We start from the raw sequence: 23,331 nt of genomic DNA on the forward strand, positions 1-23,331 counted from the left end.
GAGTCCGGTACTAAAAGGAAAGCTCTCCCTCCCTGCCTTCTGACTGCTCTCAGTAAGCATGGGGACTGGAGAAGTGTGTTCGCTGGAAGAGCGACTAAGAACTAGGGAATGGACCAGGTTGAGGAATGGGGTTTAGTGGGAGCTGCCAAGGCAGTGCTTGTTGTGGATTGGTCAGGGTCCTTGCTGTGGATTTGGTACCAATCCACTGTTACGTTTTTTAACCATCATGAAATTAGATGGCAGATTGTTGGGTGGTATTTCTTTATTAGTACCTCAGTAGTAGCTTTGGAAAAGGCCACTTTTTAGTAATCTTAGAACACGAATGTGGGTGTTCTTGAATTGTGGCTATCATTTTCCTTCTAATAGGATAATGGGTCTGTCTTAGTTGTCATTAACAAATTTCTGTTTGTCCTTGGATATTCTTGTCTAAGGCTGATTTGAAGAGGATTAAAACCCAAACCCGTGGACTGGAAAGAGAGAGAGTTCCTAAAAGCACTTGTTCTTACAGAGGACCTACCCCGAACCCACATGGTGCCTTACAAACACCTATAATGCCAGTTCTAGAGGACCCAATGCCTTCTTCTGATTCCATGACACCAATCACACACATGGTGCACAGAACATGTAGGCAAATGCTCATATGTAAAATAAGTCTAATTAAGACAACAAAATAAGCAGGGTTTGGTGGTGCATGTCTTTAATCCCAGCACTTGGTAGGCACTGGCAGGGGATCTCTGAGTTCAAGGCCAGCCTGGTTTACAGAGTGAGTTCCAGGACAGCCAGGACTGCACAGAGAAACCCTTTCAGATGGAAGGGTATATCTTTCTGTCAGAGTTCAAAAAGCACAGGGAAGAGCATGAGTGTTTGAATAAGATAGAGGAATGGCCTATAAACACTGCTAACTGGAGTGAAGTTTCAGAACTAATGAGAAACACAGTTGAAAATACAGTAAACATATGTTAATAAAGGTAAACAATTTTTAAAATAGAGCTAAACTATTGAGTTGGAAAACATTATGAAACCTAGGAAGTTTTTGAGTTTTGGGAATGTTCTTAACAAATTATCTTGGGTGATAAACCATTGGCAGTCATAATAGTGGTACACAGTAGAATTAAAGGAAATATATCATTTGTTAGAAGTTAGGACATTTTGTCCAGAAACTAACTACCAGAACTTCTACAGGTAAGAGCCTGTTTTAGCTACAAAATCCAAAGTTCTCTGGAAGAATCAGTCTGTATTAAACATATGTAATGTATATGAGGGTATTTTTTGTGTACATATATGCATATGCTCATGATCATTATCTGAAGACTAAAACTTCACAGGGGCTGTTTACTATATATACAGTAACAATTTTTTGGTTATGAGTTTTTAAATCTAATCTTGAGCTTAATTACAACTTATATTTTATAGTAGATAAAGCTTGGGAAAAGATAGGCTGTGAAAATGATTACTGTATTGAAATCTCAGAGATATTTTGGATTGGTTTTGGCAGTGTTGTTAGGCAGCGCTGTAATGTTTAAAAGCCGTGGATTCTGCATCAGTGCTGGCTCTCCGACCTTGGAGCTGTGCTTCCTTGGACAGGTTGTTCTCTCACTCTGTTTCAGAGACTTCATCAGAAAATGAGTGCCGTGAGAGCTGTTTCCTAGGGTGCTTATGAAGATTTAAAAGCTGTTATTTACCACATTACACCGGCGGGTGGGTAGGGAGGGCAGAGCGCACACCACAGCATGTGAGTAGAGGACAGGAGAGCTTGTGGAAGTCACTTTTCTCCCTCTGCCATGTGGGTTCTGAGGAATAAACTGAGGCCATCAGGTTCAGTGGCAAGTACTTTACCCACTGAGCCTCCTCACCAGCCACAACAGTTATGTTCATCAAGCAGTGTGATGTTTGGCAAGCGTTTGGTACAATGTAAAATAGTAGCAGCAGTTACTGTTGCTGCATTGACTAAGAAAGTTGGCTAATTCATGTGAGGCAGTGTATCAAGTGGTTTGGAATTATTGTGCTGAGGTGTGGATAAAACTAAAGGTACTTTTATTAATGGAAACTGTCTGTGGGTCCGTGTTCACATGGGTGCAGGTGTTTCTGTGCTTTTGTGTTCTTGTGAGTACAGAGGCCAGAGGTGGTGGGTTTGTGTCTGTTCTGACACTCTCCACCTCATATTTGAGACAGGGTCTCTCATTGAGTCTGGAGCTTGGTGATTCAGCTATTCTAGTTAGCCAGCATAAACAGGGATTCCCTATGTCCTCCCAAGTGCTGGCATGGTAAGCAGATTGCCTCACCCACCCAGCACTTTACATGGCTGCTGAGGCTCTGAACTGTGGTCCTTAACAGTTGTCTAGCAAGAGCTCTTCCCACTGACCTGGCTCCCTAGCCTTAAAGTTTTTAAACTATGAGATTATTATTTTTTTAAATCTCAGAATGACCACTTTGGGGGGGGGTAAATTCACATGTACATATTTGAATATAAAATATGCATAATAGGTAGTGTACTGAACTTTAAAGATAAAGTCCCCATTATTCTTTTGCTTTTAGCTCCTTAAATAGGTAGAAGACCATTGTTTTGAGGTATATAAAGTGATATTTTCCTTCATCTGTAAGAAATTTTTCCATTGTAGTCTCAAGAAATATGTTTGTTGTTTCCCCCCTCGCCCCAAGAAATAAATTTCAATAAGTGTTTTACTAGCTTCTGTTTTTACATTACATACAGTTAAATCTTTGTTGCCCTTAGCTTTGGCAGCCTATTTTTAGTTGTTTACAATGCAGAAAAGTAAGAAATGATTACTATAGTTATAAATTTAACCAATCAATTATGGTCTTCTTTCCATCATCTAACAATATGAGTATGCATAGAAGAGTCAGATAATCCAAAATGTAAAGTAATATGGGAGTTAATTTCAGCAAGGAAAAAGCTGTTGTTATTCTTATATCTGCAAACGTCTATATCCTAAAAGGCTTTGCATTTTTTTAAAAAAGTTATATTAGTGCTGGGGAGATTGCTCAGTCAGTAGAATGCGTGTCATGAAATCATGAGGACCTGAATTCGATCCTCAGGCTGTGGTTATATGGGGTTGCAATGTCAGCAGTGGAGAAGCAGAGAGGGATCCTTGGGGCTTCATGACAAGCAGATTAGCCCGTACAGAGAGTTCCAACCCAAGAGAGGCCACTTCTTAAAAAAAAAAAAGAATGGCACTTGGTGAATGACCCCTGAAGGTAATTTCTGGTCCCCATATGAGTGCGTGTGTGGTGGGTGTGGGTGTAGGTATGTAGCTAGATAGGTAGATCATCAGTTACTTTTCAAGTCACTTCACCAATTTTGGAAGAAACTATCCTAAAGGTAGAGAACACTGGCACAGAAGTTTTAGCAGAGGAGTGAATATTGTTTAGTCAGATTTGTAGTTTTAAAAGTTGATTGGCTATGGGGGCCATCAACATTTTTCCTGTAACTGATTGATCTACCCGTTTAACACATGAAAACTGAAAAGCTAGATAAAACCTTTTGAAGGTGACCGCGTTTAAATTCTGAGACGGGAAGTGGAGGGTGACTAGGTCACGGTGCGGTGCGTAAGGTTACTTTTCCTTTTGCGGTCTAGTCATCCTCCTCGGCCTTCCCCTGCTTGCTGTCCACATCGTCATCCTCCTCATCGTCATCTCCATCCTCTTCCTCACCATCACCATCTTCCTCTTCCTCCTCTTCCTCGACACCTTCTTCCTGTTCTTCAGCTACCTCATTGCCAGCCTCCTGCTCCCCATTTTCCTCATTTTGAGCGTTCCCATTGGCAGGTGCATCTCTTCTATTCTCTGCCTTCTCCACAACTTCCTTCTCCTTCAAGTCCTTGGTGGTGATCTCAGAGCTGGTGTCCACTGCCGCGTCTGACGTGGTGGGGCACGCCGGTGGTCTGATGCCGCCAGTGAGGAATTATCAAGTTCGAGGACTCTGGCGAGAAAGCTGCCTGAGTCCGGAGTCCGCATTGGCGGAGGCGGTGGGCAGCGAAGGTGGCTGCAGGGAGCACAGAGCACGACCCGGGAACAATGCAAAGATGGCTTTTCGGATCAGCCAGTGGGGATAAAACCTTTTGAAACCAGGGTGAATTAGGTAAACACACTGCAGAAAATGGAAGAGAAACAAGTATGGACGGTCTAGATGAGCTCATTGGAGAACATACTCCACTTGAAAGCAAGAATGCCAGCCAGGGCAGTGATTGGAAAGGGTACAAGAATATGCTGCTCATTCTGTAAGCAGGCAAGACCTCAGTTTTTGACCTACAGATTGTCCAGCAAGCAGGGTGTTCTGGGACCAGAGCCCAGCAGAATCATTACCAGAGACCAGAGAGACTTTATCCAGTAACTGATGGGAGCAGATGAAGAGTCCCAGAGCAGAGCATTAAGTGGAGATAGGCTGAGCTGGGGAAGTCTGCAGAGGATGCTGAGGAAGGACTGGAGGACCCAGAGGGGAGGGGTCAGGTACACATCAGGAGAACTCAGCCCACAGAACCACCTGACTGGACTCAAGTGAGCTCACAGATCAGGGAGCCTGCACTGGTCACACTGAGGTTCTCTGCGTGTATGTTATGGCAGAGGAGCTTGGTGTTCTGTCAGGAATCCCAGCAATGGCAGTGGGAGGCTGTTTCTGACCCTTTCCTCCCACTGGGCAGCCTTGGCCAGTACTGATTTAATGGTATGTGCCTGGTCTAGGGTAGCTTGTTTTGCAAATAATAACAAGTGTTTGATTGATGTCCCTGGGAGGCCTGCTCTTCTCTAAGGGGGCCTGGAGGAGAGGGAAGGTGAAAGGGAGAGAGAGAATGGGGGAGGTGAGGGAGGGGAAGCTGCAGTTGGGATGTAATATATGAGAGAAGAATAAAAAGAGAAGAAAGAAATAGACATTGAGCAAATTTAAATGACCATGGCTCTGGTACAGGTAGAAATGGAGCCTATTACTCTGATACCTAAACCACAGAAAGATCCAACAAAGATAGAGAACTTCAGACCAATTTCTCTTATGAATATCGATGCAAAAATCCTCAATAAAATTCTCGCTAACCGAATCCAAGAACACATTAAAGCAATCATCCATCCTGACCAAGTAGGTTTTATTCCAGGGATGCAGGGATGGTTTAATATACGAAAATCCATCAATGTAATCCATTATATAAACAAACTCAAAGACAAAAACCACATGATCATCTCGTTAGATGCAGAAAAAGCATTTGACAAGATCCAACACCCATTCATGATAAAAGTTTTGGAAAGATCAGGAATTCAAGGCCCATACCTAAACATGATAAAAGCAATCTACAGCAAACCAGTAGCCAACATCAAAGTAAATGGAGAGAAGCTGGAAGCAATCCCACTAAAATCAGGGACTAGACAAGGCTGCCCACTTTCTCCCTACCTTTTCAACATAGTACTTGAAGTATTAGCCAGAGCAATTCGACAACAAAAGGAGATCAAGGGGATACAAATTGGAAAAGAGGAAGTCAAAATATCACTTTTTGCAGATGATATGATAGTATATATAAGTGACCCTAAAAATTCTACCAGAGAACTCCTAAACCTGATAAACAGCTTCGGTGAAGTAGCTGGATATAAAATAAACTCAAACAAGTCAATGGCCTTTCTCTATACAAAGAATAAACAGGCTGAGAAAGAAATTAGGGAAACAACACCCTTCTCAATAGTCACAAATAATATAAAATATCTTGGCGTGTCTCTAACTAAGGAGGTGAAAGATCTGTATGATAAAAACTTCAAATCTCTGAAGAAAGAAATTAAAGAAGATCTCAGAAGATGGAAAGATCTCCCATGCTCATGGATTGGCAGGATCAACATTGTAAAAATGGCTATCTTGCCAAAAGCAATCTACAGATTCAATGCAATCCCCATTAAAATTCCAACTCAATTCTTCAACGAATTAGAAGGAGCAATTTGCAAATTCATCTGGAATAACAAAAAACCGAGGATAGCAAAAACTCTTCTCAAGGATAAAAGAACCTCTGGTGGAATCACCATGCCTGACCTAAAGCTTTACTACAGAGCAATTGTGATAAAAACTGCATGGTACTGGTATAGAGACAGACAAGTAGACCAATGGAATGGAATTGAAGACCCAGAAATGAACCCACACACCTATGGTCACTTGATCTTCGACAAGGGAGCCAAAACCATCCAGTGGAAGAAAGACAGCATTTTCAACAATTGGTGCTGGCACAACTGGTTGTTATCATGTAGAAGAATGCGAATCGATCCATACTTATCTCCTTGTACTAAGGTCAAATCTAAGTGGATCAAGGAACTTCACATAAAACCAGAGACACTGAAACTTATAGAGGAGAAAGTGGGGAAAAGCCTTGAAGATATGGGCACAGGGGAAAAATTCCTGAACAGAACAGCAATGGCTTGTGCTGTAAGATCAAGAATTGACAAATGGGACCTAATGAAACTCCAAAGTTTCTGCAAGGCAAAAGACACTGTCTATAAGACAAAAAGACCACCAACAGACTGGGAAAGGATCTTTACCTACCCTAAATCAGATAGGGGACTAATATCCAACATATATAAAGAACTCAAGAAGGTGGACCTCAGAAAATCAAATAACCCCCTTAAAAAATGGGGCTCAGAACTGAACAAAGAATTCTCACCTGAGGAATACCGAATGGCAGAGAAGCACCTGAAAAAATGTTCAACATCCTTAATCATCAGGGAAATGCAAATCAAAACAACCCTGAGATTCCACCTCACACCAGTGAGAATGGCTAAGATCAAAAATTCAGGTGACAGCAGATGTTGGCGAGGATGTGGAGAAAGAGGAACACTCCTCCATTGTTGGTGGGATTGCAGGCTTGTACAACCACTCTGGAAATCAGTCTGGCGGTTCCTCAGAAAATTGGACATAGTACTACCGGAGGATCCAGCAATACCTCTCCTGGGCATATATCCAGAAGAAGCCCCAACTGGTAAGAAGGACACATGCTCCACTATGTTCATAGCAGCCTTATTTATAATAGCCAGAAACTGGAAAGAACCCAGATGCCCCTCAACAGAGGAATGGATACAGAAAATGTGGTACATCTACACAATGGAGTACTACTCAGCTATTAAAAAGAATGAATTTATGAAATTCCTAGCCAAATGGATGGACCTGGAGAGCATCATCCTGAGTGAGGTAACACAATCACAAAGGAACTCACACAATATGTACTCACTGATAAGTGGATACTAGCCCAAAACCTAGGATACCCACGATATAAGATACAATTTCCTAAACACATGAAACTCAAGAAAAATGAAGACTGAAGTGTGGACACTATGCCCCTCCTTAGAAGTGGGAACAAAACACCCATGGAAGGAGTTACAGAAACAAAGTATGGAGCTGAGATGAAAGTATGGTCCATGTAGAGACTGCCATATCCAGGGATCCACCCCATAATCAGCTTCCAAATGCTGACACCATTGCATACACTAGCAAGATTTTACTGAAAGGACCCAGATGTAGCTGTCTCTTGTGAGACTATGCCGGGGCCTAGCAAACACAGAAGTGGATGCTCACAGTCAGCTAATGGATGGATCACAGGGCTCCCAATGGAGGAGCTAGAGAAAGTACCCAAGGAGCTAAAGGGATCTTCAACCCTATAGGTGGAACAACATTATGAACTAACCAGTACCCCTGAGCTCTTGACTCTAGCTGCATATGTATCAAAAGATGGCCTAGTCGGCCATCACTGGAAAGAGAGGCCCATTGGACTTGCAAACTTTATATGTCCCAGTACAGGGGAATGCCAGGGCCAAAAAGTGGGAATGGGTGGGAGGGAGTGGGGGGGAGGGTATGGGGGACTTTTGGGATAGCATTGGAAATGTAATTGAGGAAAATACATAATAAAAAATATTAAAAAAAAAAAAGAAAGAAAGAAACTGCCTTTCCTTGCTTTCCTATGGGAATTGACTGTTCCTTCCTCCATTAACAGATAGGAGTTAACAGAATGCCTTTTCCAAGTTCAGGGAGACCAAAGGCATGACTCTCCATGCTCACACCCACTGCCTATCACCCAGTCTCTTACTCTCAGTCCCTGACACCAATCCAAGGCTAGAAATGGAGGCCTACAGGACATTGATACAATATTTTTCTTTGGCTAAGGAACCTTTGATTGATCTTTAAAGTACCTGTAAGCCTCTCAGAGGATAAGTAAGCTGGAGTGTCTCACATATCTGGATCTACTCTTAGGAAGGCAAAGTTAAGAAAAATTAAGAGAAAAAAAAGTCCAGCAGAAAATGATGGCACATGTGTATTTTAATCCTATCACTTGGAAGGCAGAAGCAAGCAGATCTCTGTAAGTTCAAGTCCAACCTGTTCTACAAAATAAGTTCCAGGTCAGGCAGGGCCACACAGTGAGACCTTGTCTCAACAACAACCACAACAACAAGAAGAAAGAGAAAAAACAAGAGAAAAGAAATCCTAATAAAAGCACTTGTTACAAATATACATTTCATTTGCTCATTTCTTAGAAGCATGTGGACTTCTTAAAGGTAATAACTTTTGTGTATTAACAACATTTAATTTACACTTTCAAAATTTTAAAGTTAAAATATATGACTTAATCAGAGAAGAGAAACAGTGGGGAGGGCAGGGGAGAAGGAGCAGGACTCAGGAAGCTGTGGGTTCTGGTAGGCCTACCCAGTTTCATAAGTAATGCAACCAAGGATAAATTGAGATGTGCCACCAGGTTTCATTTGATGAAAAACTTATATTACCTTCAAGGGCTGTCAGCTAGTAAGAGACTGGGTGATAGGCAGTGGGTGTGAGCATGGAGAGTCATGCCTTTGGTCTCCCTGAACTTGGAAAAGGCATTCTGTTAACTCCTATCTGCTAATGGAGGAAGGAACAGTCAATTCCCATAGGAAAGCAAGGAAAGGCAGTTTCTTTCTTTCTTTTTTTTTTTTAATATTTTTTATTATGTATTTTCCTCAATTACATTTCCAATGCTATCCCAAAAGTCCCCCATACCCTCCCCCCCACTCCCTCCCACCCATTCCCACTTTTTGGCCCTGGCATTCCCCTGTACTGGGACATATAAAGTTTGCAAGTCCAATGGGCCTCTCTTTCCAGTGATGGCCGACTAGGCCATCTTTTGATATATATGCAGCTAGAGTCAAGAGCTCCAGGGTACTGGTTAGTTCATAATGTTGTTGCACCTACAGGGTTGCAGATCCCTTTAGCTCCTTGTATACTTTCTCTAGCTCCTCCATTGGGGGCCCTGTGATCCATCCAATAGCTGACTGTGAGCATCCACTTATGTGTTTGCTAGGCCCCGGCCTAGTCTCACAAGAGACAGCTATATCAGGGTCGGAAAGGCAGTTTCTAAGGGGAGGAGAGCTGGTGACACTGAGACAGGCAGGAGGTGGAGAGAGCCTGTCACCTGCACTGCACAGTGCCATTGTAGAGACAGGAAGAGTGGGCGGAGGTGAGCAGTGAGCAGGTGCTGCTGATGCTTCATTCAGTGCCAGGCTTTCATTTCTGAAGTTGGTTCATTTAACTTAGAGTGGTGGTTGTATTTGGTGTTGTAAACACCTTTCAACTTTCTAAAATATTTTAAAAGTAAAATATAATTTATCATACCATAATGTTTACCCATGCTTATGTAGTTTATGTAGCATAAAATTGTGAGAATTGTACAATTCAATGAATGTAGTGTATTTACCACCATGAAGCCATTGCCACAACTGAGTACCATCTAAAAGAGAGGAACCTAACAGCCACCTCTAACCCTAGACAAGCAAGGAGGTGCTTTCTGCTCTTTGTCTTCCCTTAGGCATTTTCTGTTACTGGGATGGGATATTAGAACATGTCAGCGTGTGATGTATGCGTTTGGCTTCTTTTACTGAGAATATGGTTTTTTATATATATGAAAACAAAACCCTCCTGTTCATGTTCATTGAATTTTTTTATCATCAGTTCTATAGCCAATAACAGACAAATTATATACCAAGATTGTCATGAGATGTGTGAGTAAGTTATATGAAACCAGTAAGAAGTTACATATTAGAAGTGGTGAGGGCTGGAGAGATGGCTCAGTGGTTATGAGCACTCTCTGTTCTTAGAGAGAGTGCACACCATGTTTGGCTCCCAGTACCCCCACGACATCTCACAACTCTTTGTGTTTGATACCCTTTCTGGCCTCTGAGAGCACCAGACATGCATATACATATATGTAGGCTGTGGTGGTTTGAATATGTTTGAATATGTTCAGGGAGTGGCCTTAGGAAGTGTGGCCTTATTTGAGTAGGTGTGGTCTCTTTGGAGGAAGTGTCATTGAGGGGAGTGGGCAATGAGAACCACCTGGGAGCCAGTCTTCTCCTGGTAGCCTTCAGATGAAGGTGTAGAACTCTCAGTTCCTCCTGCACCATGCCTGCCTGGGCACTGCCATGTTCCTGCCTTGATGATAATTGACTGAACCTCTTTTTTTGTTTTGTTTTGTTTTCTTTTTCGAGACAGGGTTTCTCTGTATAGCCCTGGCTGTCCTGGAACTCGCTTTGTAGACCAGGCTGGCTCAAACTCAGAAATCCGCCTGCTTCTGCCTCCCAAGTTCTGGGATTAAAGGCGTGTGCCAACACCGCCCAGCTTTTTTGACTGAACCCCTGAACCTGTAAGCACCAATTAAATGTTGTCCTTATAAGAGTTGCCTTGGTCATGGTTTCTGTTTATAGCAGTAAAACCCTAACTAATATAAAAGCAGATACTCATGTATTTTTATAAAAAACTAATCCTTAGCCAGGGAAGATGGTACATACACACACCATTAATCCCAGGCAGAAGCAAGGCAAGATCTCTGAGTTTGAAGCCAGTATTGTCTGCATAGTGAGTTCCAGGCCAGCTAGGACTACAGAATGAAACCTTGCCTAAAAAACATCGCGGAATGTCATTAAAAAAAAAAGTGTAAATGATAGTTATTCATCTACAGACATTGAACTGACAGAGTCAGTGTGCAATAGTTATCATAATTTTTAAAGCAGATGCCAATATGGAGATTTGCTACACACACTTGCAGTATTTAAGTTGGAAAGAGAATGAACCCACAGCTTTTTTTTTGTTATGCTTGTAGTACAAGGATCACTTACCTTATATAGTCTTGATTATCTTTATCAAAGCAAAATGGTAGTACCAGACATAAACTACAGATAGAGAAAAAAAAAAAAGGGAATGGAAAATTTGTGTTGCTCTTGAAAATAGTTTGTTTCATTGTAAAAAAAAAAAAAGTCATATTGTAGAAAAATGTTTATCTAAATATTTTACCAGAACATCACTTCAAAGTATTGGCTTAATTTGATTAAACTAAAATGTGAGTGTCAGCTTCTTACTGAGACATTTGTGTAAATATATATAAGCAAAATGTGTTCCCTTCATAATCCCACTTCATTCATGCACAAGTAGTCCTGGTTAAAAGTCAAGTATCCACATTTTTCACAAGGAATTACACCTGAGATGATTATAAACAACCAGCACAACTGGACTATCTGAGGAGGAACTCCAGTGTGGAAATTGAAGTATCTCTCCCACTTCTACTGGCTTTTCCCTTCTGTGTGCCTCTTCAGGACCTTCTCTTCAACCCTGCCTTTCTTCCTTGTGAAAACCAAAGTAATCTCTGTGTGGTTTGATTTGAAGTGCTGGCTTCTCTGACCCAGCAGTGTACTGTACGTGTACAGTAAGTACTGCATCTGGCCCAGTGTATGTTTATTTGGTAGAAAGGGAAGCAGGAGGTGGAGCAGCTCTTGTGTCTCTGTCTAGATTCAGTGTGGTGATTAGATTAGGAAGTTAGTGGTGCCTGCTGAAAACATAAGTTGTTACAAAGACAGGTGTTTCTTTGTAGCTCTAATCACGGAGAAAAGTAGAATTGATTTTGAGAAGTCCTCCTTTGGGTTCATTTGTGGTTGAGATTTGGGGGTTACGCTGCTTGCAGTACCATTTTCTTGCGTGGTGAGTAGTTATGACTAAGCGCACCCCATCATTCACCCCTACTTTATAGTCCTATACTCAGTAACAAATGTGCCCTTTGGTTTCATTTTCTTCTAGGTTGTACTCATCACCAAAGAAAAAACTCACACCAATGCAGAAATCTGTCAGTCCATTAGTTTGGTGCAGGCAAGTTTTGGATTACCCAAGTCCTGATGTGGAGTGTGCTAAAAAGTCCCTTATCCACAAACTTGATCAAACTATGTCAGGTATGTCTATAACTTAAATTGTGAATTCATTAATTTTCTTTGGCCTGAAAGCATATATGTTGAGTGTGTATATTTAGGCAGGCAGTTCTTGCTTTATAGCCTTTCTGAATTTCACTGTATTCATCATGAAGGCTAGATTCATGTGATGACAGTTTTTAAAATCTTAGTCTTACTTTAGTGGATTATATCTATGAGATTATGAATTTTAATTTTTCTAATAATGACCTAAAACAGTTCCTAAAATGAAAATGTTTGTCTCATGTCATCAAAACTTATCCCACATACCACACTTTGCTAATGGATGTGGTGGAGAATATATGTGAAGAGCCAGGAGACACCATGGCCTCACTCAAGAGCTTGCTTGTTCCCTGTCTCGTGTCTGACTCCTCCAGCTGACCTCAGATTCCTCATCAGGCTGAGGAAATGGTGACGGATGGAAAAGAGCCTAGCTTGGCTCTGGCTCATAGAAGGTGCCTCTTACTAACTTTTCTTCCTTCTCAGAGTTTTCTTTATTTTCTTTTTTAGTACTTGACATTTTAAATTGCTTCAATACCCTTTTGTTTAACAGCATTCACGAAACTTACAAAAACGTGTTCATGGTTATATTTGTGCCATTTAATGTAACATGGCAGTGTGGGAAGAAATATAGGAAAAGTATTGTCTTTCTTTGTACTTCTCTGTCTTTTAAAACCTATTGTTTATGAAATATAAGTTATAAAGCATGATGAGTAATTCTGAATAGGCTTTTTTATGTATGTATATCTATCTATGTAGTAGTGGTCATGAGTGTGTATGCACATACCTGTGTTGGTACAGGTACACGTATATATGTTATGTGTGTATGTGCATGTGGAAGCCTAAAGTTGACATTGGATGTTTGCCTAGTTAGCATTTCTATTGATGTGGTTAAACACCATGAGCAAAAGCAACTTGGGGAGGAGGGTGTTTGTCCCGTCCAGCAGGACCCAGTTATTCGTGGGTGCGTGGTGGACCTCAAACCTGGAAGAGATGGGTGGAAGGGAAAGAGAAGCAGAGACCAAGGAGGGTTCCTGTCAAGGTCTCAGTTTATTAGGCTGAAACGCCAGGTTTTAAGCACACAATGAGGGAAATAGGGAGGGGTTGAGGGGGAATTAACTAAGAACAAAGAAGTGGGCATCTGGGGACCTGAAGACCATTCAGACTACAGGTGGGAGGCACTCTGAGTCTTATCTCCGAAATGTAGATTCTTCTTTAACAGCCTTGGGTGTCAGGCTGGGCTCAGCACATAACTCATGTCCTTAGAAGTCTTGGGAGTCAGGAAGAGATAAGGAAGAGGGGACTATAATTCACCTTTTTAAGCCTCAGGTGCCAGGAAGGGAATAGGGAGGAGGGGGCGATGACCGGCTCCTTAGCACAAGGCCATTTGGCTCGTTAGGGTGGGAAGCTGTGAAAGGCTTGCTTTCTCACAGTATGGTCTCCAACAGGTGTTTATTTCAGTTTATAGTTCCCTATCGCTGAGGGAAGATAGGGCAGGAACCTGGAGGCAGAAGTTTATACAGAGGCCATGAAGGAATACTGGTTACTGTCTTGCTCAGCCTTCTTTCTTCTAGCACCTAGGAGAATCAGCCTGGGGGTATGAGCTGTGAGATGGAGGCAGGAACATTTCTAGGGTTTGGTGGCATCCAGCACAGCTTCAGGTCCAGTGAGAGACCCCATCTCAAGGGAATAAGGCAGAAAGTCATAGAACATCCCCTGTCCTTGTTAACCCCCTGCACATGTTCTGGCACACGTTATCTGCATAGAACACATACACAGCACACAGCACCCAGGTAGATGTAGACAATATATGAATTAAGAGGGTGTACTGGCTGGTTTTGTGTGTCAGCTTGACACGAGCTGGAATTATCACAGAGAAAGGAACCTCTCTTGAGGGAATGCCTCCCTGAGATCCAGCTTAAAGGAATTCTCTCAGTTAGTTATCAAGTTGGGGAGGGTCTAGCCTATTGTGGGTGGAACCATCCCTGGGCTGGTAGTCCTGGGTTCTATAAGAAAGCAAGCTCAGCAAGCCAGGGGAAGCAAGCCAGTAAGGAACATCCCTCCATGGCCTCTGCATCAGCTCTTGCTTCCAGGTTCCTGCACTGTGTGACTTCCTTTGGTGATGAACAGCAGTGCGGAAGTATAAGCTGAATAAACCGTTTCCTCTCCAATTTGCTTCTTGGTCATGAAGTTTTATGCTGGAATACAAACCCTGACTAAGACAGTGGGCACAACTTGATTTTAAAATAGGGAATGGCCAGCCGGGCGTGGTGGTGCACACCTTTAATCCCAGCACTCGGGAGGCAGAGGCAGGTGGATTTCTGAGTTCGAGGCCAGCCTGGTCTCCAAAGTGAGTTCCAGGACAGCCAGGGATATACAGAGAAACCAAAAAAAAAATAGGGAGTGGCCTGGATTTGGCTTGCAAGTATGGTTCTCAGTTGTTGGTTTAAAATAGAATAGGGACATTTACCAGTTACTACCTATCAACCTAGATTTGTGAGATGAAATAAGGCTGCTATATCTCAAAAGTAGCAATTCTGAATGAGAAGTTCTTTGTTTTATTATAGCAAGGGTATTTAAGACTAAGAAGTGGGAGGTGAGTGGTTTGTGTCTGCAAATCTAGTATAGGGTGAAGTGGAAAGATAGAGTTCAAAGCCATACTGGATTGTATATTGACTCTAAACAAGCCCAGAAACATGACTGGGGCAGTGAGGGGGTGAAGAAAGGACAGACGTACAGACACACATAGAGAAAAGCTAGGGTCAGGTGGGCTGATGGAGCTATACCAACTGTGTGAAAACCTGGAACCCCAGCTTTTACCATGTACAGCGAGGGGAGGGGCTAGCTAGTCTTGGTAGGAGGTCTTTGTAGGTGAGCAGTCTTGGGCTGTAAACATCAGGGAGAAGATAGTTGTAGTACTAAATTTTGTACTTGTCTGTCATTCCTAAACAGTCACACTTAGCTACAGTATCATCATTCACACTCAGCCATCCCCATGGGTCTGAGCACCTGGCAGTGCTCATGTCAAGCAATACACATTCATTCACTCTTTACAAGTTCACTGAGGACCTCCTCAGCTCCCACAAGGAAACAGACTGGGAGTCGGGAGGGGAGAAGGAAAAAAGAAATTGGAGGGGCTGGAGATGGCTTGGTGATTAAGAACTCTTGACTGCCTTTCCAGAAGACCTGGGTTTGATTTCCATCACCCACATGGCAGCTCACAATTGCCTGTGACTGTAACTCAGAGGATCTGAGTTTCTCTTCTGACCTCCAAGGGCACCAAGCATGCACATGGTACACTGACATACATGCAGACAAAATACCTATTCATATAGTAATGATTTTAATTGTAGAGGTATGTAAGACTTTAACCAGAATGTAAGACTCTTAATCAGACTGCATGCTATCAAGTACTAGCTCTGTTTAACAGTGTTTACATTATAGCTACATGCACAAAACAAATTATCAAATTATATAGGTATAATGTATTATTTGAAATATGCATGTAGCATATATATATATGTGTGTGTGTGTGTGTGTGTGTGTGTGTGTGTGTGTGTGTGTGTGTGTGTGTGTGTATGTATGTGTGTGTGTCTGTGTCTTAGTCAGGGTTTCTATTCCTGGACAAAACATCATGACTAAGAAGCAAGTTGGGGAGGAAAGGGTTTATTCAGCTTACACTTTCCACATTGCTTTTAATCACCAAAGGAAGTCAGGACTGGAACTCAAGCAGGTCAGGAAGCAGGAGCTGATGCAGAGGCCATGGAGGGATGTTACTTACTGGCTTGCCTCCCCTGGCTTGCTCAGCCTGCTCTCTTATAGAACCAGGACTAAGACTACCAGCCCAGGGATGGTCCCACCCACAAGGGGCCTTTCCCCCCTCGATCACTAATTGAGAAAATGCCTTACAGTTGGATCTCATGGAGGCATTTCCTCAACTGAAGCTCCTTTCTCTGTGATAACTCCAGCCTATGTCAAGTTGACACAAAACTAGCCAGTACAATCCTTAAATCTTTTTGAGGTAGTATCTCACTGTGTAGACAAGGTTGGCCTTGAACTCAGAGTGCTTCACCTGCCTCTGCTTCTTAAGTGTTGGGATCAAATGTGTGTTACCATGCCAAGCTACATTTAACTTATTAATGGAAAAAATAACCAGTTGCAAGTTTGAAGTTTGTAGTATTGAACTCTCCTGTTTACAAGATTTTTTTAATAGAATTTTTCATAAGGCAAAACTTACCTAGAAATTTGAGAGCTTGTAGTCATCTTGTTCTGGGGATCCCGTGTTTACCTTTCCAGCTGGGATTGTAAGGTGGCCAACACACTCGTCACATGTACACAGACACTAGGCTTCTAAGCTCTAGCCTCATGTTTGCACAGCCAGCCCTTACCTACTGAGCCAGCACTCTCCAGCATCTCCTTCGAGTTTTTAATGGAGGCTTAATTGCAAAAGCTTGATTGGAGCATGGACTACTATGTCAGAGGGCATGATAAACTTGTTAGGAAGCCAGCAAGACCCCTTCTGAAGTAGAGATCTTAATCTGTCAGATAGCATAGGTGAATTTTTTTTTTTCTTTGTAGCTAGCTCCATGATAGAAAGGGAGGGAAATATTAGAATTTCTAGATTGACCTACAGGAAAACAAATTCTGATTTCTATCTCTTGAGCTGGGAGGTGATTTATAAGGTAAGAACTATTTATAAAGTCAGAATATATTTAACATCCTGGAGGATTATGAGTAATAAAAGGATGAACGAGATATGAAGAAATAGAAGGAAGCAGCAGGGGTGATTTCTATGTTTTTCCACTTGTGTGGCAGGACATGTCAGCAGTTGTCTCAGTTGCTCTATTGCTGCAAAGAGGCATTGTGACTAAGGCAACTTATAAAAGAAAGCATTTCACTGGGGGCCTGCTTACAGTTTCAGATGGTTAGTCCTTGACCATCATGGTTAGGAGCAATGGAGGCAGGCATGGTCCCAGAGTAGTAGCTGAGAGTTTACAAAATATTACCTGAAAGTTCAAGGCAGAAAGAGAGAGAAACCTCAAAACCCACACCCAGAGACACCCCTTTCCAACAAGGTCACACCTCCAACAAGGCCATACCTCCTAATCCTTCCCACATGGTTCCATAACTAGGATCAAGTATTCAAACATGAATATATAGAGGCCATTATTATTTAAACCTCCACATCAATCTACACGAGGGATGCCCCCATCCCAGAGGAGAAACTGACTTTAGCAGAAAGACTGTAAGTTGGATTTGGTATGCTGACTCTAGGACACACTGGCCATACCCATGGGGAAACATTGACATTAAAGCCCAGAGGAAGAAAGCTTGGGACTGAAAACAAATAATGGCAGCCCTTGGCGTATTGATGGCCATTAATGTTGTGAAGAGCACAGAAGAATAAGGCATGCTGGTGTTTAGTAAGCAAATATAATAAATTAGAGGAGATTGAAATTAGCAATTGTGCTTCTGCTCAGGTTGACATTTCTATGATCATACGCATAGCAATACATCACAAATATGTATAGCTTGTGCTATCTCACAGAGAATATGTATACAATCATGTGATCTAACTAGACAGAAAAATGTTTCTTCCTCCTCCCCGTCCCTAAATCGCCCACTGTTCTGTCAGAAGGCAAACCAGGACTTCAGCCATCTCATTTATTTTTCTTTATTCATCTTCCAGTTTTTAATGTCTATTCCTTTTTAAAATTCATTTTCTAGTCACTGTTTATTACCTAGTTTAGTCTATTTATTAGGTTTCCTCTCTGATATGATTGTAGCACAGTGCTCTTTGCTCAAAACAATAACAACAAAAATAACAACATCCCCCCCAAAAAAAGAACCCCAAAATATTTTTTTTTTTTTTTTTTTTTTTTTTTTTACCTTCAGATACATGAAAATTATTTATTTCAAATATCTTCCAAAGTAACAATCAGAAAGGAAAGGGTTTGCTTTTTGCTAAATTCTTTTTTTTTTTTTTTTTTTTTTTTTTTTTTTCCATTTTTTATTAGGTATTTAGCTCATTTACATTTCCAATGCTATACCAAAAGTCCCCCTTACCCACCCACCCCCACTCCCCTACCCACCCACTCCCCCCCTTTGGCCCTGGCGTTCCCCTGTACCGGGGCACACAAAGTCTGCGTGTCCAATGGGCCTCTCTTTCCAGTGATGGCCGACTAGGCCATCTTTTGATACATATGCAGCTAGAGTCAAGAGCTCAGGGGTACTGGTTAGTTCATAATGTTGTTCCACCTATAGGGTTGAAGATCCCTTTAGCTCCTTGGGTACTTTCTCTAGCTCCTCCATTGGGAGCCCTGAACCCCAAAATATTAACTTGCTACTGCGTAGATGTCATGCTTATGGGCACAGTGTACCGGATTTCTAGTACATCTGCTACTCTTTTGGGTGGGGGGAGGTGAGAAGCAGGACCTCACTATGTAGTCCTGACTGAGCTGGAACTCATTATATAGACCAGGCTGCCCTCAAAATCAAAACAAAAAACAAAAACCCACCTGCCTCTGCTTCCCAAGTGCTGGGACCACATCTATCTCCAGCTACTTTTCCCTAAGCTGCTCTATTCTCTACCACCACAGGCTACTCTTCCTTGAGCATTTGCTGCCTTAAGATGACCCTCTCCGCAGCCCATGGCGATATCTTCTCTAGGATTTTAGCTTGTTTGCAAATATTGAAAGTGTTGTGTAATGGATGGAAGAAATACCCATTTAAGGATTGATGTGTGATGTGTGATGGGTAGGGGTGTGAGTGTGTGGGTGTGGTTTCACTTGCTGTTTTAGACCCAACACTGTAAGGCCAGTTACCGTGCTTCTTAAGCTCTGGTGGGGTGGTAGAGGAGTCACATCTGTGGCTTCCCACTCAACAGTCACTTATTCTCAGCATTTGGACCAGTTACAAGTCAGTTACTGCTGACTCCTGTGAAATTCCCTACCTGAGCTGACAGCAGCACTAGTCTCTGGACACAAACACAGTTACATAAAAGGTTGTTTAATGGGACATCATGTCCTGACCTCTAAGAAAACTTTTTGAGATGTTAACCTTTTCCCACTTACTAAATTTGATTTTCTCTCTTTTTGTTAATACAGCTCTCAAGAGGCAAAATTTATACAATAATCCTTTCAACTCTGTGAGTTACTCAAATTCTTATAGTCCAAATGCCAGTAGCCCATACAGCAGTGGCTTCAACTCTCCATCCTCAACACCAGTGCGACCTCCCATAGTCAAGCAGCTTATACTTCCTGGAAATTCAGGTAAGGAGTGGCTTTACCTCCAAAAGTAACAACTCGTTTTATTTATGAAACTGAAGCAACAGGGGGAAATCTCCTTGATGTGCTGTTTTATACTAGTTACTGTACTGAGCACCAAAGATACAAAGGCAGCCTGTTAGTGGCAGCCTGTTTTCTGCATAGAATTTTCTTTGGTGTGTACCTAAATCTGGTTTTAAAACTAGTATTTAAAATCTGGCTAAATTAAACAGGACCACACATTTGATTCCTTTAACCAGTAAAACCTATTTACAGCCTGTTGGGGTTATAAAGTCTACAGACCTGTCTTTAAAAGAGGTTTAGTAAGCGTGATGGCATAGGTATTGTCTGTGAATGTACGAGAGCAGTATGTGCTGTAGTAGTAGTGTGGACGGCAGACTGCTGTGGCCTGGGAGTCCGCTCTGTTCTCGGTCTGCTACTGGCACTTTGCTTGAGTAGCTCACTCTTCTCTACCTCACCACATCTCTCTTACTGCGTTCTTCTTTATCCTTTTAGTGCAGCTTCCTTTAAAATGGTTAGTGTGCTGCTTAGCAGTGTGTGTGCATGTGTGCTTCTCTGCACATGCATGGGGGGTCCACAAGTTGACATCAGGTCTTTTTCTTCCATTTCCACCTTAGTTTTGTGATAGGCTCTCTCACTGGGCCTGGAGCTCATGTTTTGGCTAGAGTAGCTGGCCAGTGAGCTCCAGAAACCCACCTGCCTGTCCGGCCCCTCCTGCTAGTTTACAGACTCTGCTGCCCTAGGTGCTACCTTCAGCAATCAGGGCTTACCTTTGACCAGTAAGAGGCAGCTGGGGACAGTAGCAAATTTGGGAGTCACTTTTCTTGTGCCTGGTACTGGGTCTTTGGTTCCTGTGGAGAGCATTGTCAGCCCAAGTGGCATACTTCCTTTAAGCTCTCTCAGGCTCTCTCTTGGGCTCTCTCTCTCTCTTTGAGAGATAAGATAAAGTATGTATAGATATGTACATATATATATATACACATGCATACATATAGATGTTATGTATATAATTTTAGATAAATATAAGATACTATGATATTTTCTTGAGGCTTTTATCAAGCCTTGGTGTTTTTGTCTGCCCTCCCTTTTTCTTGTGTTGATGTCCCTCCCCATTCCCACTCGAAGCCCTTCCTCCTCCATTTTTTTTTTCCTCCTCCATTTTTGTTTCCTTCGTATCACGTGTTATTCCCTCTCTAGAGCTCCCCTGACCCATGGTTCCATTATAGTCTGCTGGTTTTCTTCAGTGATTCTGTGTTTCTAACCTAATGCCTGAAGACTTGGAGCTAGGAATGGCCGATGAGAGCCTGGCTTTCAGTCTCGAGTTATAATCTTTTCTATGTTTGCCTGCAGATGTCATGACTTGATTTTAGTTTTTATAGCGGAGTAGAACTCCTTTGTCTCTTTGTGTCACGTTGCCATCTTTCATTCATCAGTTGAAGGCTATTTGGGCTGTGTTGTTTCCTGGCTCTTGTGATAGGGCAGCAATGAGCATCCCAGCAAGTATCTGCAGCAGACAATGTCAAGTTTGTGGGCATAGGCCAAGGGATGATAGAGTCAGATCATATGATGGATTTATTTATATCTTCTTGAGGTGTCTCCATACTGATTTTCAAAGTGGCTGCATCCATAAATTTCCATTCCCACCAACAGTGAATAATGAGGTTCCTCTTTCTCCACAGTCTTGCCAGCATTTGTCAGTTTTGTTGGTCTTAGTCATTCTGAATGGGGCAAGATGAACTCTCTAACTTGTTTTAACTTTGTCTTCCTCTAACTACTGAGGACGAGGAACCCTTTGGAGGTGCTGTTTAACCATTTTGATTCCTTCTGTTGTGTTCCCTGTTCACATGCCTAGCCCATGGTTTAATTGCGTCATTTGTTTCCTTCATTCTGAATTTCAAGTTCTTTGTCTATCCTGAATATTTAATCTTCTATTAGGTATAGCTGGCAAAGAAACCCCTATCTGTGGATTTCTTTGTGACTTGTTTGTAGCTGTACAGAGCTTTTTAGTTTTTTGCTGTTTGTTTTTGTTTTTTGAAACAGGTTCTCTATGTAGCCCTGGCTGTCCTGGACCTTACTATGTAGACCAGGATGACCTTAAACTATCAGAGATCCACTTGCTTCTTCTGCGTGTATATATGTTTTGTGCTATTATCATATTGTTTTTATTACTACAACTCTGTACTATATCTTGAAGTCTGGAATGGCAGTCCACTCAGTATTATTATTATTATTTTGTTCAGTTGCTTTGGCTATCATTCTATATGAATTTTAGGATTTTTTTCCCCTATTTTTGTGAAAAATGCTGTGGGTATTTTGATTGGAGTTGTTATGATTGGATTTGTAAATTTTTTTAAAAGATTTATTTATTTATTTATTTATTTATTTATTTATTTATTTATTATATGCAAGTACACTGTAGCTGTCTTCAGACACTCCAGAAGAGGGAGTCAGATCTTGTTACGGATGGTTGTGAGCCACCATGTGGTTGCTGGGATTTGAACTCAGGACCTTCGGAAGAGCAGTCGGGTGCTCTTACCCACTGAGCCATCTCACCAGCCCCTTGTAAATGGTTTTTAATAGGATGGCTATTTTCACTGTAGTAATTCTCCTGATTAATGGACATGGTGCCTTTCCATGTTCCCATGTCTCTATCTCATTCAGAGATGTGAAGTTTTCTTGTGGAGGTCTATCACCTTCGTCTTGGTTAGGTCTGTTCCAAGATAAGTCTGTTCTGATAATGTAAATGGCAGGTACCTGTGACCTCTTTCTCAATATTTGTTGTTGGTATGTAGAAAGGCTACTGAGTTTTATAAATTGATTGTGTACCTTGTCACTTTGCTAAAATAAGTTGTAAAAGTTTTGTGGTTGAATTTTTTGGGCTTTCTTCTATACAGTTTCATAATACCTGCAAATAGGGATGCTTGACGTCTTTACCTATTTGTATCACTTTAATTTCCTTCACTTGCCTTGTTGTTCAGGCTGGTGCTTCCACCACTGTCTTAAGGAGTGAGGGTAAGTGGACAACCCTGTTGTATTCCTGATTTTCATGGGATCACTTCAAGTTTGTCTCCACTTGTTCATCTCAGGCTTGTCAGAGCTACCCTGTATTTAGGAGGTATGTTCCTTCTAGTTATACATTCTCTGGGACTTTTATCATGAAACTGTGTTGGGTTTTGTCAAAGGCTTTTTCTTCATCTTTTGAGATTATTATATGAGTTTTGCCTTTAAGTCCATTTATATGACTTATGTTTATTAACTTACATATGTTGTGCCTTCAAAACTTGCATTTCTGGATAAAACCAACATGAATATGGTGGGTGACCTTCTTGATATGTGCCTGTATTTGGTTTGCTGGTATTTAATTGAGGAGCTTTGCGTCTGTGTTCATCAGGTATATTGGTCTGTACTCTTGTTTTTTTGTTGTTGTTGTTGTATCTTTCCTAGTTTAAGTCTTAAGAGTAACACTGGCTTCATAGTGTGGAGTAATCCTTCTTATTTAGAAAGAAGAAAAAAAAGAATTATTGGTTGTAGCTCTTCTTTGAAACTTTGATAGAATTCTTCTGAGGTGCCATTTAGACCTGGATTTATTTTAGTTGGAAAGCACTGTATTAGTCTCAGTCTCCTCTTTGTTGTGAGTCTGTTCATGTTGGTGATCTTGTCTTGGTTTAACTTCAGTAGTTTGGATGAATCAAGAAATTTATCCATCTCTGATTTTTCAACTCAGTGGAGTACAGGTTTCTAAATTTCTTTTTTTTTCTTTCTTTCTTTCCTTTTTTTTTTTTTTTTTTTTTTCTTTTTTTCTTTTTTCTTCAAGACAGGG

The 23,331-nt window shown here is 41.6% G+C and overlaps 1 protein-coding gene across 3 annotated transcripts in view; it reads left to right on the top strand.

Moving 5' to 3' along the window:
* The window catches only part of Slain2 (SLAIN motif family, member 2), a 64,480-nt gene that overhangs the window by 14,869 nt on the left and 26,280 nt on the right, over positions 1 to 23,331 (top strand). For 2 of the 3 annotated variants that reach the window (NM_153567.3, NM_001113423.2), the window contains exons 2-3: positions 12,062 to 12,210; positions 19,332 to 19,496. In NM_153567.3, coding sequence (NP_705795.2) covers positions 12,062 to 12,210; positions 19,332 to 19,496 — 314 coding nt within the window. Of the gene's footprint in view, positions 1 to 9,362; positions 9,371 to 12,061; positions 12,211 to 19,331; positions 19,497 to 23,331 lie in introns of those variants that run through there. The other variant, XM_006504171.2, reaches the window with a different exon arrangement.

Source organism: Mus musculus, chromosome 5, assembly GCF_000001635.26.
Source record: "Mus musculus strain C57BL/6J chromosome 5, GRCm38.p6 C57BL/6J".
Lineage (NCBI taxonomy): Eukaryota > Metazoa > Chordata > Mammalia > Rodentia > Muridae > Mus > Mus musculus.